General features: G+C 38.5%; 1 protein-coding gene across 2 annotated transcripts in view; it reads left to right on the top strand.

Annotated features, from left to right (window-relative positions):
* The window catches only part of LOC111153225 (uveal autoantigen with coiled-coil domains and ankyrin repeats), a 103,254-nt gene that overhangs the window by 69,205 nt on the left and 14,640 nt on the right, over positions 1 to 19,409 (top strand). For both annotated transcript variants that reach the window (XM_022512117.1, XM_022512118.1), the window contains exons 8-13: positions 6,407 to 6,588; positions 7,721 to 7,758; positions 10,510 to 10,578; positions 14,483 to 14,590; positions 15,106 to 15,138; positions 15,645 to 15,743. In XM_022512117.1, the coding sequence (XP_022367825.1) occupies positions 6,407 to 6,588; positions 7,721 to 7,758; positions 10,510 to 10,578; positions 14,483 to 14,590; positions 15,106 to 15,138; positions 15,645 to 15,743 (529 nt within the window). The remainder of the gene's footprint in view (positions 1 to 6,406; positions 6,589 to 7,720; positions 7,759 to 10,509; positions 10,579 to 14,482; positions 14,591 to 15,105; positions 15,139 to 15,644; positions 15,744 to 19,409) is intronic.

Below are 19,409 nucleotides of genomic sequence, written 5' to 3'. Positions count from 1 at the left end.
TACAATTGTCCCACTGAACACGTAGATCTTCAGGGAAGAACTGCACTTCACGATGCAGGTAAGTGAGGGTTTCACTGGGGTATAGCCAATATTTGTTAAAACGGCTTGGCATTGAAATTCATTTCCAAGTTTTAATATGCATACATTTGTATAATTCATGGAGAAACAATATTACGAAGTGTTTGTATACATGAATATGAAATTTATTTGATTGTACAGCTTAAAAAGATTCATTCGGCCAAGGCTGGTTTGCTAGATCCTAGAAGTCCAGAGATAAATAAACATGATCCTGCTCTCAAGGAAGCTCTAAGCACTGTGTCACTCTGGGGGTTGGGGGGAGGGGTAGGGAGGGAGGGATCTGGTGGAGAAATGGGAAGATGATTTTTTTTTCCCTTAAAAACTATATTTACCTAATTAACATGTCTGAACACCATTTTTCTCATCTGCAAAATAAAGTTAATACTACTGCAGTAAGTGGTTTATAATTAAATTATAAATAGTGCCTGGCATGTCATAATTTCTTAATTAATGGTGGTGGTAGCTGTTGGGTTAGGCCTTGGTGCTAAATTTCATATCACTGTTATGTACTGTATTTAAAAAAAATTATATTCGTACTTTCATAGATTTTATTGATCATACTTGTGTATTTAAATTTATCTGCATTATTCTTCAGTGGTCTTAAAGACAAAAGTTAGATATTAAGTGTTTTTGGACTGTACCACAGTCAGACCTCTGGCCTGACTCTTCTCAGTCTGACATTCCTACCGTTTACTGGAAAGCCAAAGTGAAGTAGTTACCCTCGCTTGTCATGTTTATGGAATATCTGAAGTAAATAAAAGTGGTCTTCATTAAAAATGGAATAGACTGCAAATTTCCTTCAAACTTCGGGGCCTTAATTTATTTCAGCTTTTTTCTTTTTATGTTTTACGTGCTTTTGTGATAGTTTAATTTTTTACATAAAGGTGTTTGTTTGTTTGTTTTGTATAAAGTGGTGGTATTTGCAAAGTATTTTCATATGCATTGTTGTTTGAGCCTCACAATGACCCCAGTGTGGTTTTTGTGTTTGAGGAGAAATGCCTTACCCTTTGTTCTGTGGGCCCTAGCTCTGCCTTCTGGGAGGTTCTTACTTGTCCATTATTCTCTAAGGTCACAGGTAAATTGCATGGCAGCAAGCATGTCCTCTGTAGAGGGAGCTTAAGGGCTGGAACAATCATGAGTGTTAGCAAGGGCCTTCTGGGACCTTGCATAGTACGGTTCCCCTAAAACCTTGGTCGGCTGTCTGGTTCCCCTAAAACCTTGGTCGGCTGTCTGGTTTATTTGTTGCCAGCTGTTTCCATTTGTCCATCTCCAAAGTTACTTCCTGGACATGAAGTTCTTAACCATCCTTTAGTTCTCGTTTTTGTTTGTAGAGTCATGACTCTGCCTCGTTTAATGGCGGCCACCTCACAGCCATCTGAAATAATACTTTTGAATGGGATTATAATGTCCTTACCATGATATTTATTCCAAGACCAAATTTTTTTTTTTCTCCTTAGTGGGAGAAAAGTTGTGACCAACAATAGTGGTATATCTTGCTGTTTGACGCAGAGAAGCAGTTGGCTTCCCCACATCTCCGAGGTCCCAAATATATGTGTTCATAAACTGGCTAATTCTTGCTTGACCTGTGTCTTTCTCACCAGACCTTGCTGAAAGTAAGCAACTGCCAATGTGCACTAAATTTTTGGCTGTTTTCTATGGCTTCACCTTGAAAGGCTTCATTGTCACATGGTACACCTTCTAAATAATGATGGCCGATATAGCTCTTTCAAAAGTTTTGCCATAGTGTGAGAAAAATCACAAGATTTCTAGCCTGAAATATGTTTAGTCACTACTTAGTTCCCAACCACTAAATCAGTGCTGTATGATTTATGGATTTATTGTAATAGCACCGAACTCCTGATAGCAGTTTTGTCTCAGTTAGAGATAAGGCTAGGCTTCTGTGACAAAGACATTATAAAAGAACACTGGCTTAACAAACCCCACAGGATTGCTTTCTTTCCTGTCCTAGTCCCGGTGTTTAGAGGGGCTTGTGCCTCTGCTCCCTGTGGCCATTCAGGGACCAAGATTCCTTCCATTTTTCCGTTCTGCCTTAAGCTAGGGTGTTATCCTCATCTTTAAGGCTGAAGCTGATAGCAGGCACTTCTGTTTTCCTGCTCACAGGAAGGGGAAAAATCATGGAGGAATGTATAAACCATTCTTTTAAGCCCTAGAGTCAGAAGGTAGCACACATCTCTCCTGTCACATTCCACTGGTGAGATTTAATGCACATGGTCATGCCTGCATGCAAGCATGCAAGGGAGTCTGGGAACTGTGGTCTCCAAGTGAGCCCCCAGGTCCCCCCACCCCCAGCTTCGTTACCGTGGAAGAAAGGGTGACCACACTTGGGTGAATGGCTGCCACTCTCCACCATAGCACCTTTAATGCTGACTTTACTAGTTCAATATATTGTAGCTCTGGAATGTATTGTGCTTTACATTGTTTCATTCTTATTTTCAATTGGGTGGGAATGGTTGTTAGTTTTAGAATTTCTGGATTAATGTATTCAGTTTCAGTTTATCTTTTTAAAAAAACTCATGGGGAGTTGAAACACAATCCTATTTTATGATGTTAACAGTAATTTTTTTCCTAATACAAATATGAACTCTAGTGTTGGTTGGAAAAAAAGCAGTGTGTGGTTTAACAATATAATTTTTAGCAAAATGACCCTGCTTTGCATCATCAAAGGCAGACATTGCAATCTATGAACTATAGGAGTTAAACCTTTTTTACTGTGACTCTTATATGATTCATTAAAAAAAGAAAAAAATTGAGCTAACCCTTCAAGGATCAGGTCAGTTGTAGCCCACATTTAAGAATATATTCTAAGTAGAAAATTTAAATTTGATTTTTATTTCTATGTTTACACTTAGGGTAGAAGTATATTGTCTTCTTTAAGGGTGACAATATTTGTTGGTCCCAATAAATTGTACAACATTTATAAAATGATCTGGTCTAACCCATTTTCTACAATAGGTACTTAAAATGCTAAACTAAGAAGTGGACGATGTGAAGCTTGGTAGTTTAGAAATTGTAGAACTTATGCCTTATATGGACATAGCAAAGCACCATGTGTCTTACCAACAGATGTTCACCATTTATCATTTTCCTTTGCTCCTCAAAGCCATGGCAGACTGTCCTTCCAGCATACAGCTGCTTTGTGACCATGGGGCCTCCGTGAATGCCAAAGATGTGGTGAGTCCGTGTATGCTTATTGTCATTTCAACTCGTGTATTCAAACTTTTATGTTTTGGGAGATTTGTTGTCTTAATGCTGTTTTATTTTTCTTGTTGCTTAGGATGGGCGGACACCACTGGTTCTGGCTACTCAGATGTGTAGGCCAACAATATGTCAACTGCTGATAGATAGAGGAGCAGAGATTAATTCCAGAGACAAACAAAACAGGTAATTCTTTTATCACAGCTCTACAGACACCAGCTGGATTCACAGTGACTCTGAAACTCTGCCGCTGTGACTTGTCTTTTCCATCCCCCTTTGGATCTCTCTTTCCTTGGAATTAGCACCCACTTCTTTTTTTCTTGTCTTTCTTTCTTTTTTCCCCAGAGTCTGATGAAGGAAGAAGAGGGAAGTAGGGTAAATGTGGAATACAAGCAGTGATTAGAGCCTGTCTTCAGGTCAGAAAACCGAAGAAAGGAATTATATCCCAGTTATTTATTTTAAAGCTTTAAAACAATCTTTAGTGAAAAAACGGGCTCAGATAAGATAATGAGGGAGAACAATAAAAAATCACACCTATGGTCTGCTTCTTTGTTAGTCAGTCTTTTGGGAGTAAATGTTCTTGGGTGTCCTGGAGCTTGACGTTTTTCCGTTTTTTCCGTTTTTCCATATAGACTTTCTCCATGTGTTGGTTCTGCTTACCCTGACCAGGCATAGTGCTATCTCCTTCTCTGGAACCAAGTTCATTGCCACACCCTGAGGTTCCCTACATTTATTTTTGCTTCTGTGTTCATGTCATTTTAGTTGGTGTACACTAATACTTTACTGTCTGTAACTCTCTCCTTCCCTCCTCCAGGTCCAGTGAATCGTGGCGCCGCTATTACAATTTTCATGTTCATGGTCCTAGTGTTTCCAACAGTGATGTATCTGAAATACATCCTATCCCCAAGTTGGAGCATTATAATAATTCATAACAAATTTTTGGGACTTTGTAAATGATTACTAGTAAAACTGTTGGTTTCTTCTGACTTAATTTTATTCTTCTAAACATGTATCCTTTTTTTTTGTAGTTCACTGGAAGTAAATAGGTATAATAAAAGTCTTCAGATGTCAGATTTTATAGCTCTACTTGTTTTTATTGTTTAGACCTTTCAAAGGAGGAAATTCTTAAGCAATTAAGTCATTAATGTGATTATTAAGGAAGTGGCTTTTTTGCATTACTTTGTTTTTGCAGATACTATAATCTGGTTTCAACCATTACTAAGAATATTGGGTTTAAAGTAAAGTTTAGGATCATAGAGGGATGATCTGGTTGTTCCATGTATAATGCCTAATTTTTTTTAAAGATCCTATATTCTCCCAAGCACTTTGGAATAGCGCGCACACGCGCCACACACACACACACACACACACACACACACACACACACACACACACACGATACACTGGACTTAGGACAACGTGTATTAAATAGGCTAGGTAGCAGATGGCTTTAAAAATAAATTTAAAATTTGGAATTCCTGGGTGGCCCAGTCGGTTGAGTATCTGACTCTTGGTTTCAGCTCAGGTTGTAATCTCAGTGTCATGAGATCGAGTCCTGTATCTGGCTCTGTGTTCAGCATGGAATCTGTTTAAGAGCCTTTCTCCCTCTCCCACTGTCCATTCCCCCACCCTCCAACGCATGCTCCCTTTCTCTCAAATTCAAAATCTTAAATATAAGAAGAAATGAAAAATAAATTAAAACTCTGTATTTTTTTCCTGGTCTTACCTGTAACATTTTTTTCCTCTAATAAAAAAACTTTGTTGTTGGTTCCCGATGTATATAAAATTGTATTCCAGCAACTATTGGGAAGTATAAAAGAGAAAAGTATAAAAGACACTGAGATTATAACCTGAGCTGAAACCAAGAGTCAGATACTCAACCGACTGGGCCACCCAGGAATTAGAATAAAAGCAAGGATCCATTTTCTTATGAAATCCAATATTCACAAAGACTGTGTTAAGTAGAGGATAAGTCACTTCATTTCATGAGGTATTTTTTGGTTTCCTCAGCAATAAAAATAGGAATGGGACAAGATAATTTCAAAGTTCCTTCTAAATTTCCATGATGATTCAAGTGTTTAATTGCGTTATTGCTATTTGTTAAGTGTTTCAGTGCTGATGATCCTGCCAAGGCATAATAAACCAGTGGTCCATGACAATGGGGATAATTAAGGTTTATGGAGGAGGCAGGTTTTAAAATGAAGTGTGAAGATATGAAGATATGAAGGTCTCCAGTTAGGAGAAGGAAAGCTCCTTTAAGGAGATTAATCAGGACTGGAATCTGATTCTTGTTTTGGAGTGGAAGGGATTGGTTGAAGAGGTTTACATGATGAGGTTTGTTCATGAAGGACTTGAATAGTTTGGGTTTATAACTGTAGGTTTTGAGCAGATGGAGTAACAGTATCAGTGATGGGAGAATATTGTGGTAATTTACTTGTAGAACACAGAAGGACTGGAGTAAAGGAGGTTAGTTTGGTAGTAGAAGTAACACGTGTCTATAAGTGATGCCAGGTTTTTAGCTCTGCAAACTAAGAAATGTTTTTATAAATATGATGAAGTTAAACTATAAGATAAAAATAGGAAATAAGGGGCGCCTGGGTGGCTCAGTTGGTTAAGCAACTGCCTTCGGCTCGGGTCATGATCCTGGAGTCCTGGGATCGAGTCCCACATCGGACTCCCTGCTCGGCGGGGAGTCTGCTTCTCCCACTGATTTCTGTCCTCTCATGCTCTCGCTCTCTCTCTCTCTCTCTCTCAAATAAATAAAATCATTAAAAAAAATAGGAAATAAAATCTGTATAACAACTATGATTTTTTTTTTTAAGATTTTATTTATTTGACAGAGAGATCACAAGTAGGCAGAGAGGCAGGCAGAGAGAGAGGAGGAAGCAGGCTCCCAGCCAAGCAGAGAGCCTGATGCGGGACTTGATCCCAGGACCCTGGGATCATGACCCGAGCCAAAGGCAGAGGCTTAACCCACTGAACCACCCAGGCGCCCAACAACTATGACTTTTTAAAGTAATATCTATTCTTTAAGAAGGGGCCTCTGGAAGGTTTCTGGAGTATTTTCTTGGGTCTTTCTCAACATCTTTTATGCTTCTGTCTTCCCTCTTAGAACTGCTCTCATGCTAGGCTGTGAGTATGGTTGTAAAGATGCTGTAGAAGTCTTACTTAAAAATGGTGCTGATGTCAGCCTGCTGGATGCCCTGGGCCATGACTGTTCTTACTATGCAAGAATCGGGGACAATCTGGACATTCTAACTTTATTGAAGACTGCGTCGGAAAATACCAACAAAGGTAGGTAGCGAAGTAGCTAGAAAAGTCTAGCTTAATAAAGAACAGCTTTTAAAGACTCAGACCATGGAACTGCAGCTTTTAAGAAGCAAAGCAGTCCTTAATGCTACACATCATTGGTCTTTCTCCCTCTGTGCTGTGGCTTTGTGTATTTGCATTAGTCACTTTGAGGCAGTGCCTGTTGTGTATGTTTGCTAGTTTATCAAGTAGACCCTATTGTACTATGGAGTAGGTTAAGGAATGAGGAGAAAGAGCCCGATCAAGTGTGTTTTACTAATATCTATCTATCTATCTATCTATCTATCTATTTTTTTTTTTTTGATGAGGAGGACTGTAGTACTTAGCTTTGATAGAAAATTTTAAAGAAAGAATCATTGTTTGAACATGTGTGTAAAATATTCAATCAGTATTTATCAAATACCTGTATCAGGTATTTTTCTGTGTTTATTAAGGAGAAATATCCTTCCAGTCTTCTCCCTATGCAGGAAGGAATATCCTTGTCTTGACCCTATGCGGGAAATTGAGGTCACTTGTAGTGAGCTGCAGATTACTTTTTGTGTAAAAGATTTTGAAGGGTTTTCCCTCATAGATAAACATTTTGTGTAAAATTTTTATTAATGCATAAAATTCCATTTATTTAATTGAATTAAGCAATTTTCTGTACATTCAATTAAGTTTATAGTTTTTGCTAATATACATAACAATTTAGTGACTGTCATGATGTGTAAATATTTCAGCATTTTTTTATTATAGTCTTAGGATCAATTCCTAGAAATTGAATCCTATACTTCAGGATATACCCATTTCTTTAAGCTTTTGGTATATATTGACAAACTGCCTTCTCTTTAGGAGTGTTTAAAAGTTTCTATTTTGCAAGTGCCTCCCCTTCTAGCATTGAATATTATCCATCTGGATGTAATCATAACAAAAAAAATAATTTTGCAGTTTGATAGGTAAAACTCGTTCACTGTCATTTTAACTGTAGAACAGTTAAGCTTTAGAGGGAGCTTTAAAACTGACTTCTTTAGTGACTCAATTATATAGTTAGAGAATTCATAATCTGTAATCTATCCAAGGTAACCTGCTGTTTTACTGTTCCCCCTCCTCCTCTCTTTCTCTCTCTTTAAATCTTTAGGGAGAGAACTTTGGAAGAAAGGACCATCTTTACAGCAGGTAGATCTTAATTTTAATTTTTTAAAAATTATATATACTGTGCAATTTCAGTAAAGAGTTTACAGATTAATGATTATACGCAGCTGTTTCAAATTTAAGTGCATGTTGTTCTCTTTGCTCAGTTAATCCTGCCCATGTAGAACCCAGGTATTAAGATTCTGAGGCTTTGATGCAATCCCTCAGCATGAGACAGTGGACCTCGATGACATCCAGTAGGAAATATCCTCCTGATTGCTGGCCTTGAGCCTCCAGCACTTTCAAATATGAGATATTTGTTGACTTCTTCAACGATTAATTTTAGCCTAGTAGATCATAATCATAAACATTTGTCCCTTACTAATAGAGTGCAATGTTTACTGTTACAGGAAAATTCTTCCAGTGCCCTATGAAATGAAGAGACCAGAGTTCAAAACTGATTATATATTGTGATTTCAATACCGCTGTTACGATTTTGCTTTCTTTGTACTTTTTCCACCTTGTTGGTAGGACTTCGAAAAAAAACTCAGTATATGAAAGAATTCATACTTTGCCCTAACTTTATTATCAAATCACTATGTAACCCTGGTTTTGTGTTCCCAGTCTCAGTAAATATCTTATTGTTTCCCCCTAATCTCTTCAGGTTAGCGTAAGTGGGGCTGGTTTTCTGCACTGTCACCATCTTGCTCAAGAGCTAGCGTAGTAGGCACCTTTCCTCTTCTGTTGGCTGTTCCTTCCAGGCTTTCAGCTTTTCTCTAGTGAGAGGAACCTGAGCCCTTCCAAACCCTGAGGAGAGTAATCAGGTACCTGCTGAGAAATTCTGACCATCATCCTCTCTGCACATCATTCCTTGATCTCTCACCGGAATCTGAAAGCTATATGAAAGCATGTTTTCCTCTCCAGTCCATCAGAATTAAGTAATACATTCATGCATGGTTCATGTCTGCCATCACTTTACCTTTCTATCTGGAGCAGCCGTTTCTACCTTCTCTTCTGTTCCTCAGACGATCTAAGTAGGAGTAGAGTGGATAAAAATGCACTCTCTAATGTCTGTACCAGCAGACTTATATGGGAGCAGAGAAAGTGATTTCTGAAATATACACATATTTAAAATAAAGAATTATTGAATATTAATGTGGGAATGGTAATCTGCTTAGGGCTCTAGGAGTTATCTAAATGAATACACAGAGTTAATATTCTGCTAGGACCAGTAAAACTCAGTATTTCCATTCTTTGTTGAATACATTTTAAAATAGCTACCATAGATAGCATTTGTTCCTGTGCTAAAGGACATAGAGTCCCTGTTATCAAGAAGAGTACAGTATAGTTTTAAAAATAAGACTTGTATTCAGTTGTTTGCTTGACAGACCTCTCTGGGGCACCTACAATATGCCAATTACTATTCTAGGTGCTAGGGAATCATAGTGTGCAAAGTTCCTGTCTCACGTTGCTCCCAGCCTGGTGAGCGAAATGAACAATAAACAGATGCTAGTATGTAGTATCATAGCATCTGCTTTGAAGAAAAGTGGAACAGGATTAGGGGATGAAGAGGGGAGAGGGCGGGAAGCTATTTTAGCTTGCGTGGTCAGCAAAGGCCTCTCTCAGGAAGTGACATTTGAGCAGAGGCATGAAGGAAGCGAGAAGGGAGCCACAGGGCTCTGTAGAGGAAGCCTTAGTGGGCAGAGGGAAGGACAGGTGCCAACCCCCTGATGCAGGAGTGTGTTTAACACATCCAGGGTGCAGTAGAAGGACAGCATGGAGGAGTGATGTGTGCATGACCGAGGAAGAGAGGCAGGTGAGGGAAACATCTGCCAGATGATGAAAGACCCTCTAGAGGGAAGACGGGGATGAAGGTAGAATAAGGAAATGAGTCAGATTCCACACAAAGAACAGTCCTTTGCTGGAAGGAATGAAGCAAGAAATGTAATTTGGGCCAAGTTGTGGGTATGGAATATCTTCCTAATAGGACCTTTCCTTTCTAATTCTAAATCCAAAATGATTAGAATAACAGTTAAAGCAAGACTCAACAAATAATGTAAAACATAAAAAAATTTTCTTGGAAAATTAAAACAGTAGCTTTTTTTTCTTCTTTTTTTTTTTAAAGCTCTCAGAGAGACCATAGGTTTCTAAATTATTATGTAGAAGTAAAGGTCAGTTCGGCCAAAAAAAAGTTATATGCTCTCTTGCTTAATGATTGTGTTATGGTTTTATTAAAGCAAATCTTTAGGCTGGAATAAGGTTTCAAAGCAGTAAGTGTACAAAACAGAACATGTACTGAACCAAGTCGTTTAGAGGATTGTCTGTCTCTTCCTGACCACACCCTTTGATATTTTATCAGTGCTTAAAGAAATAAATAATTTCCGTATCTCTTTTCAACATTACTGTAACTCCCCCTCCTTTTTAAGTACTAGATATTTCCTTTGGGGATGGTTGCTGATGTCTTATAGTGCAACTCTAGGTTTGTGTCTAGTACAAATTCTACTTTCCAAATCTTGGTAACTTTAGTAAAAATAAATGTTTAACAGTTGGGATTTTAAATTTGATTATGTCTTTGTATTTTTAAATAAATCATACTTGATTTATTTAAAACCTATAATCAAAGATGCGCTTCACTTGGAGTTCGAAGTGCAAACACTGCCACCTTGTGTTGTATACAGTAAAACGTCATGTTGGATAAGCCGCCCATCCCTAACTGGATATGTTGCCTACTGAGGAAAATGTACTTTTCTGTATTTTCATACTTGCTAACCCGTGTTCTCTTATGTTTCACCAAAGCGAAATTTGCCATACATACTAGATGAAGTAAATATGAAGTCAAGTCAGAGGGAGCATCGAAACATTCAGGTAAAAAAAAAAATTGGTATCTTCTTTGTAAAGAATTACTGTGTTGTTGGTAGTGGGGTCGGGTGGGAAGAGGAGCATGAGATGGGGAAATGAACAGGGGAAGGAAGGGCAGCCTGCTGTGTTTTGTGATTCTGGTTTCTTGCCCAGTCCCTTCCAAAAGAATTGACTTTTGTTAGGAATGTTTGGGTCATATTATCTTACAGAAATTATTGTTTTAATATGTATTAGGAAGGAAATAATTAAACAACTTTACATAACTTTCTGTTGATTTAAATCTGTTTGGGCCATAAATCCTAAATTTGTATTCATTTTAGAAAACAAGTATTACGATGAAAAATGATGGTTACTAATGTAAATAAATGTGTTTAGTTTAATACAACTGTTTTTTATTTTGATAAAGAAAAATCATTTTGTTTAACCATATAATGTTCTATGTTAATCAGAATGTTCAGAAAATAATTCTTATGTGGATTATATGAGAGGAAGATTCCATAACTGAATGGTTTATTTTATGACTAAAACACCATTAAAATACAAGTTGTAAAAACGACAACAACAACAACAACAACTAAGTTGTATTGCTGTTTTCCACATGATAAGACAAAAGCATTTTATTTGGGCTTTTATAGTTACTGTTTAGAGTTAAGAAAGTGAACTCTAAACTGGAGCCTTGAGGGCTTCATCAGCGCATGGAAGTGATTAGTGTAGCGAAAGCATTAGAACACTCTCATAAACTTGAGAGGTGTTAAGCAAAAGTTAAAATGCCATATTCTTCTGCTATTTTCTATTTCCAGGTAATTTATTTATTTTGTTAGAATCATGGTGCTTTGCTGTCTTGTATATACTCATATTAATTAGATAACAGGACCATAACCTTCTGCAGGCACACCTTGGAGATAGCGCAGTTCAGTTCCAGGTCATTGTAATAAAGCGAGTATTGTAGCAAAGCAAATACAGTAAAGTGAGTCAAAGGAATTTTTTGGTTTCCCAGTACATATAAAAGTTATATTTGCATTATACTGTAGTCTTTTTGTTGTTTTTGTTGTTAAGATTTTTATATATTTACTTGAGAGGGAGAGAGAGATAGAACACCAGCCAGGGGGAGAGGCAGAGGGAGAAGCAGGCTCCCTGCTGAGCAGGGAGCCCAATATGAGGCTGTAGCCCAGGACCCTGGGATTCATGACCTGAGCTGAAGGCAGATATTTGACTGACTGAGCCACCCAGGTGCCCATGTACTGTAGTCTGTTAAGTGTGTAATAACATTATATCTAAAAAAAAAGAAAAGAAAAGAAAAAACCCCAATGTGTATACCTTAGTTTAGAAATACTTTATTGGGACGCCTGGGTGGCTCAGTTGGTTGGATGACTGCCTTCGGCTCAGGTCATGATCCCGGGGTCCCGGGATCGAGTCCCACATCGGGCTCCCAGCTCCATGGGGAGTCTGCTTCTCCCTCTGACCTTCTCCTCGCTCATGCTCTCTCTCACTGTCTCTCTCTCAAATAAATAAATAAAATCTTTAAAAAAAAAACCAAAACTTTATTGCTGGGGTGCCTGTCTGGCTCAGTCAGAAGAGCATGTGACTGTTGATCTCGGGGTTGTGAGTTCAAGCCCCACGTTGGGTGTACAGAATACCCAAATCAGTATTTTTTAAAAGAGAAAAACATTAAATAAAAATACTTCGTTGCTAAGAAGTGCTAGCCATCATGGGAGTTTTCAGTGAGTTGTCACCTTTTTACTGGGCAGGCGTCTTGCCTTGATGTTGATGGTTGCTGACTGATGAGGGTGGTGAGTTGTTGAAGGTTGGGGAGTCTGTGGCAGTTTCTTAAAGTAAGATAGCAAGGAGTTTTGCCACAGTGATGAACTCTTCCTTTAACAAAAGTTTTCTCGGTAGCATTTTCCCCACAGTAGAACTCCTTTTAAAACTGGAGCCAATAATCTCAAACACTGCTGCTGCCCCATCAACTAACTTTATGTCATATTCTAAATCCTTTGTCACCATTTCAATAATCTTAATAGTGTCTTCACCAGAAGTAGATTCCATTTCAAGAAACCACTGTCTTTGCTTGTCTGTAAAAAGCAACTCCTCAATCATTCGTTGTATTGTGGAGTAGCTAGCAGTTCAGTCCCATCTGCAGGCTCCACTTCCTTTTTTTTTTAATATATTTTTTATTTTTTTTATAAACATATAATGTTTATAAAAAAGTGAATTGCCAGGTTTACACACTTCACAACACTCACCATAGCACATACCCTCCCAAATGTCCATAACCCCACCACCCTCTCCCTACCCCCCTCCCCCCGGCCACCCTCAGTTTGTTTTGCGACATTAAGAGTCTCTTACAGGTTCCACTTCTAATTCTAGTTTTCTTGCTGTCTCCACCACATCTGCAGTTACTTCCTCCGCTGAAGCCTGGAGCCCCTCAAAGTCCTCCATGAGGGTTCCTTCCTACCAACTCTTTTTTTTTTTTTTTAAAAGATTTTATTTATTTATTTATTTGACAGACAGAGATCACAAGTAGGCAGAGAGGCAGGCAGACAGTGAGAGGGGGAAGCAGGCTCCCCACGGAGCAGAGAACCCGATGTGGGGCTCGATTCCAGGACTCTGGGATTATGACCTGAGCTGAAGGCAGAGGCTTTAACCCACTGAGCCACCCAGGCGCCCCCTTCCTACCAACTCTTGTTAATGTTAGTATTTTGACCTCTTCCCATGAATCACAAATGTTCTTAATGGCATCTAGAATGGTGAATCCTTTCCAGAAGGTTTTCAGTTTCCTTTACTCAGATCCATCAGAAGAATCTCCTTCAAGGCAGCCATACAAAATGTATTTCTTAAATAGTAAGCCTTGAAAGTTGAAATTACTCCTTGATCCATGGGCTGCAAGGTGGATATTGGGTTAGCAGCCTTCATAGAATTCATAGAAGAGAGTTAGGGCCTTGTTCTGCAGTCAAATGCTCTACCCCTGAGCTATACCCCCTAGGGCCTTGTTCTGGATGAGGCTTTGGCTTAAGGGCATGTCGTGGCTGGTTTGATCGTCTATCCAGACACCTAAAACTTTCTCTGTTTCAGCCATCAGTTGGTTTTGCTTTCTCGTCATTCATGTGATCACTGGAGTAGCACTTTGAGTTTCCTTCAAGAACTTTTCCTTTCATTCAGAACTTGACTGACTGGTAAAAGAGGCCTAGCTTTTGGCTTTTTTTAGTTCGAGACATGCCTTCCTGACTAAGCTTAATCATTTTTAGCTTTTGATTTAAGGTGAGAGATGAGTGACTCTTCCTTTCTCTTGAACGCATAGAAGCTATTGTAGAATTGTTAATTGGTCTCATTTCAATGCCGTTGTGTCACAGGGAATAGGGGCCTGAGGAGAGGGAGAGAGATGGGGGAACGGCCAGTGGGTAGAGCAGTCAGACCACACGTGGCATTTACTGGTTAAGTTTGCCATCTTTCATGGGCGCAGTTCATGGTGCCCCAAGACAGTTACTGTAGTGTCAGCAAGGGTCACTGATCACAGGTCACCATAATAAACAGAATAGTAAAAAAGTTTCAGAAATTGTGAGAGTTACCAAAATATGACAGAAATTCAAAGTAAGCAAAAGCTGGTGGAGAAATGATGCTGATAGACTAGCTCGATGCAGGGTTGCCGCAGACCTTCAACTGGTGAAAAAACACAGTATTTGCGAAGCGTAGGAAAGCAGAGTGCAATAAAATGAGTATGCCTGTATATTATTTCTGATCTATCAACTTTAAGCCATTAAATATTTAAGCCACAATATGTTGTGTCTTTGGAGTTAAAACTGTTTTATATAGGTATATATCTGACCATGATAGTGAACTGCTTTTGAAAATTTCTTCCATAAGAATTGCTCTTTTAAGGCTGGTCTGGCACCTGTTATCTTTACTGTTTAAGGATCTGGAGATTGAAAATGAAGATTTGAAAGAGAGGTTGAGAAAAATTCAGCAAGAACAGAGAATATTACTGGATAAAGTCAATGGTTTACAACTACAGCTGAATGAGGTAAATAATCTACATAATATAAAAAAACGAAAAAAATGTTTTACTACCAATAATCATCATTGAAAACAAATCATTAATGATCGCCTGCCACATCAGGTCATGGTGCTAGATGCAAAAGGAGGTATAATGAGGTCATTGCCCTTCAGAAAAGTTCTGTTTTCCTGGGATCTTCAAGTGAAATTTGGAGTGTCACACGTAGGAACAGAGAGTACTGGCGGTGTATGGTAATAGCAAAGCGCTGACCTATGGTTGGGGGCTATGGGATTGGAGAGAGAGGAGTTGATAATGGATGGGTTCTCAGAAGAATAGAAATGCTTCTTAACCTGGTCAGTGAGAAGAATAAGTGATGGCTCAGACCACAGAGCTGGTCATTCAGAGACATTTTCTCCTCACCTCCTTGTTCCCAATCTTAAGATTGGGATATGTGCTGGCCTTTACAAAGATACTCGCTGAGCTCATGCCTTTCAAAAATAAGCTTTGAATAATGAAAATACATTTCTTCTTTTTAAATTTAGGAAGTAATGGTTGCTGACGATCTGGAAAGTGAGGTAGGCTGATAAATTTTACTTTAAAGCTATAAAATGTTATGTCAATTGAAGATGACATTGCAGTAGAGTTTTGAGTCCCGTGTTGAGATGGGGGTGAGGATTCGATTTCTGGTTATTGCTTAAAGGGAAAAACAAAACCTACATGTGACTATTAAAAAATACATTTTTAGGGATAGTAGCATGGGTTATCGTAAGCATTTTGTTGTTATTGCCTCTGAATGCCTCATTTTCTCTGAAACTTTTAACAAAAACATATAAAATTCTAAACATTGTAAATAAAATGTCTGAAAATAATAAGATTTGAAAATATGCAGAAATGTGAATTTTTCATAGTATTTTTATATATTTCATATTTTATTGTATATTTGTAGAAACTTTCAACTCTGCTAATAGTTAAAAATACTAAAAAATCAAAGTTATTCTAATTCACATTTTCTGAAACATATTTTTAACCTAGTTGCAAGCACGGAGTGATTTTGCTCTGTATTTATTCCTTTCCATTTCAGAAAGAAAAGCTGAAGTCCCTTTTGGTGGCTAAAGAAAAGCAACATGAAGAAAGCCTAAGAACTATCGAGACTCTGAAAAATAGATTTAAATATTTTGAGGTATAGAAAGCTTAAATAAATTCTTTCATATAACATATAATGGGCAGTGGAAGGAGCTTGGAGTCACACTTGAATTTGAATGATCGCTTTCTTCTTTATTGTGTGACCTCAGGCAGTTTATTTAAAGTCTCTGAGCTTGCTGCCACTTTCGCAAAATGGGGATGATCGTCCCTTTCCCCACAGAGCTGTTGCAAAGGTTAAACAACACCACTGAAACGGACCTGCATGGACCTGGCATTCCATACCTGTTTCTCTTCCCTGGCTTTCCTCTTTGTCCATTTTACCTTTACAAAACTTCACACTCGTACCTGTAAATTTGCAATGTGTATGACGGTGAAAAGAACAAAGTCTCATAAATGAATAGTATATTTCTGGGATTATCTCAGAAAGAATTTTGTGTATCTTTTCATTAGTTACAACACTTAAGGTTGAGTGTAGTGTGTCAGTAAGATTCCGTTCATAAGCTCAGCTTTGGTTGGATAAGTTAACACTTAGTTTTTCCAAAGTCATGGTATTTTTAAATTTTTATTGAAATACAGTGTACATTATAAAGCACACATGTTAAAGTGTATATGTTGAAGAATTTTCGTAAGTTAGGCACACCATGATCAAGAAATAGAACATCCTGGTACCTAGAAGCCTCCTGACACTTGCTTCCTGTCACAACCCACACTCCCAGCACCGATGGTGACCATTCTCCTGATTTTTACCTGTGGAGGTTTGTTTTGCAAGACCATAATATATATTTTATATCGCTGGTGCCACTGAAGAAGGTGGCTGATACAGTGTGAATCTTTTTTTTTTTTTTTAAAGATTTTATTTATTTATTTGACAGACAGAGATCACACGTAGGCAGAGAGGCAGGCAGATAGAGAGAGAGGGAAGCAGGCTCCCCGCTGAGCGGAGAGCCGGATGTGGGGCTCGATCCCAGGACCCTGGAATCATGACCTGAGCTGAAGGCAGAGGCTTTAACCCACTGAGCCACCCAGGTGCCCCCAGTGTGAATCTTTTATCTGTACTGGGGAGTATCACTCCAAAGTACGTGATAAAAGCAGTTTTTTTCCTTTGGAGATGAAAAAGTGTGCAGCTGTGAAAAAAATTCAGAATTAGACAAAACTGATCTGTGGTGATGGAGGTCAGAGTAGAGGCCACCCTTTGGTGAGGGGTTACCGACGAGAGGCATGAAGAAGTGTCTGAGGGCACTGGGAATGTTCTCTGTCTTCATCTGGGTTGTGATGACATGGGGTATACGTATGCAGAAACTTACTGCAATGTACATGTAACATTCATGTACTTTACCGCAGGCGAGTGAGTTTTGCATTGATGCATGTTCGCACTGATATGACTGAATTCTGAAGATTATTCAGAAATACAGATTTATAAACTAATGAACTAGTGGAGTGGCTTCTGTCTTTCACATCTGAAGATGTTTGTTTTTAAGGTTAATAGTGAAACTAGTAATAGCTAACATTTCGTAACCTGGTCCACGTGCCAGGAAACGGCCCTGTGTACTATACACGCATTTCATAAACACATCAACCCTGTATGGTGTATCTTACTGTTATCTCCACTTTGTGAGTGAAGAGACTGAGGCCCAGAGCAGCCTACCCATGTGGTGCTCTATAAATAGGAAGTGGCAGGACCAGAACTTGAACCCAGGCAGTCTGACTAGTTTTATGCTCAGAGTAGCTTGAATGAGAAAATACAGAAGTGCATATGGGATTTTTGAAGTGTCCGTCAAAGTTGGGATATGTGAAATTGGGTACTATTTATGTATTACTTTTCTGCTAAGAGTGGGTTCTCACATCTTAAGAATAAAAATTTTTTTTTAAAGATTTTATTTATTTACTTGACAGACAGATCACAAGTAGGCAGAGAGGCAGGCAGAGAGAGAGAGGAGCAGGCTCCCCACCGAGCAGAGAGCTGGGTGAGGGGCTCCATTCCAGGACCCTGAGATCATGACCTGAGCCGAAGGCAGAGGCTTTAACCCACTGAGCCATCCAGGCAACCCAAGACTAAAATTGTTTTCTGTAGCTTTCAACAAACTTTCAGCCAAGTCTATAACTTTGAATGAGGTTATAATATATTATAGAAAAATAACACGTTTTTTTCTTATAAAAACAACACATTTTAGGAAGCCGAGAAAATGTAGTTAAACTAAAAGCAGAAAATAAGCACACCTATAATGCCAGCACTCTTAGCCCCTGACTGATCTCCTTTGACAACTTTCTTTGTGCATAGCTAGTGGTACATACACATTCAACAGGTGGGCATACTGTTTCGTAACTTTCTTAACATTTGCTAATGGGGACATTTTCTCCAGTCGATACATATTCATTTTGATGAAGTTTTATACTAGAAACGAGTTTTTTACTTTCAAGAAGAAAATTGGAGGGTGCACTTTATATGTGACCCAATATTTATGAAAGCGGCCATTAAAACTAAAAATGCATTATTTATAAATATTGAGTACTCACTCCCGTATCATCTCAACGTGCTAAAAATTCCTCATAAGCTGCCAACAGAAATGCTGCCTTATGTGTAATATATAACATATAGGCAGTTCCCTTATGTTTATAGGGAAAATATAGGCTAATATGGGTACTTTAGAACGAAGCTGATTTTGTATTACAACTCATCTGTCCCTGTTTATTTGAGTAATCTACTAAAGGTAATAAACCCAAACCAAGTTTTTTGAACTCCTTATGTATGTAGGCCTCCCCCCACCCATACATGTAGAAGCCAATTTAGCAACTATTGCAAGCTCTTGTATTCAATATTACATAGAACAAAGAGCTTAACTAAATTTGCAGACATTTTTCCGTACCCTTGGAGCTCTGTGGATTAGTGGGGCTGGCATTAATTTAGTCACAGAACTGTGGGCCGTTTTTATTGTGGTCACCTCTATGAGTCTGACATACAGCTCTTAGTACTAATCCACACAGATACACAAACATGAACTACATCTGCCCATCTTTTCTTAGAAACTGAAAATCGCTGACGCACAATGGGGCATTAGTTTCAAGTGTACTACATAGTAATTCGACAACTCCGTGCATTATACTGTGCTCACCACAAGTGTAGCTACCACCATACAACGCCACTCCAATACTCTTGACTACTTCCCTATACTGTACCCTTTATCCCCATGACTGATTTGTTCCATACCTAGAAGCCTGTATCTCCACTCTTCTTCATCTGTTTTGCCCGTTCTCCTACCTCCTCTCCTCTGGCAACCATAAGATTGTTCTCTGTATTTATGGGGTCTGCTTCTGCTTTTTGTTTGTTCATTCATTTTTTTGTTTTGGGATTTCACATAGGAGTGCAATCATACACTATTTGTCTTTCTCTGTCTGATTTACTTCACTTAGCATAATACCTTGAGGTCCATCCATGTTTAGCAAATGGCAACATCTCATCATTTCTTACAGCTAATACTTCTTTGTGTGTATGTGTGTGTATACCACATCTTCTTTATTCTCTCTTTTCTTGATGGGCACTTGGGCTGCTCCCATATCTTGGCTGTTGTAAATAATGCTGCTGTAAACATAGGGGCTCATATATCTTCTCGAATTAGTGTTTCTGTTTTCTTTGGGTAAATTATCCAATAGTGGAGTTACTGGATCATACGGTATTTCTAAATTTTTCAAGGATCCTCCATGCTAT

Source organism: Enhydra lutris, unplaced genomic scaffold, assembly GCF_002288905.1.
Source record: "Enhydra lutris kenyoni isolate GAN:26980312 unplaced genomic scaffold, ASM228890v2 scaffoldscaffold31, whole genome shotgun sequence".
NCBI classification, from domain to species: domain Eukaryota; kingdom Metazoa; phylum Chordata; class Mammalia; order Carnivora; family Mustelidae; genus Enhydra; species Enhydra lutris.
This window is presented reverse-complemented; position numbering and strand designations above follow the sequence as displayed.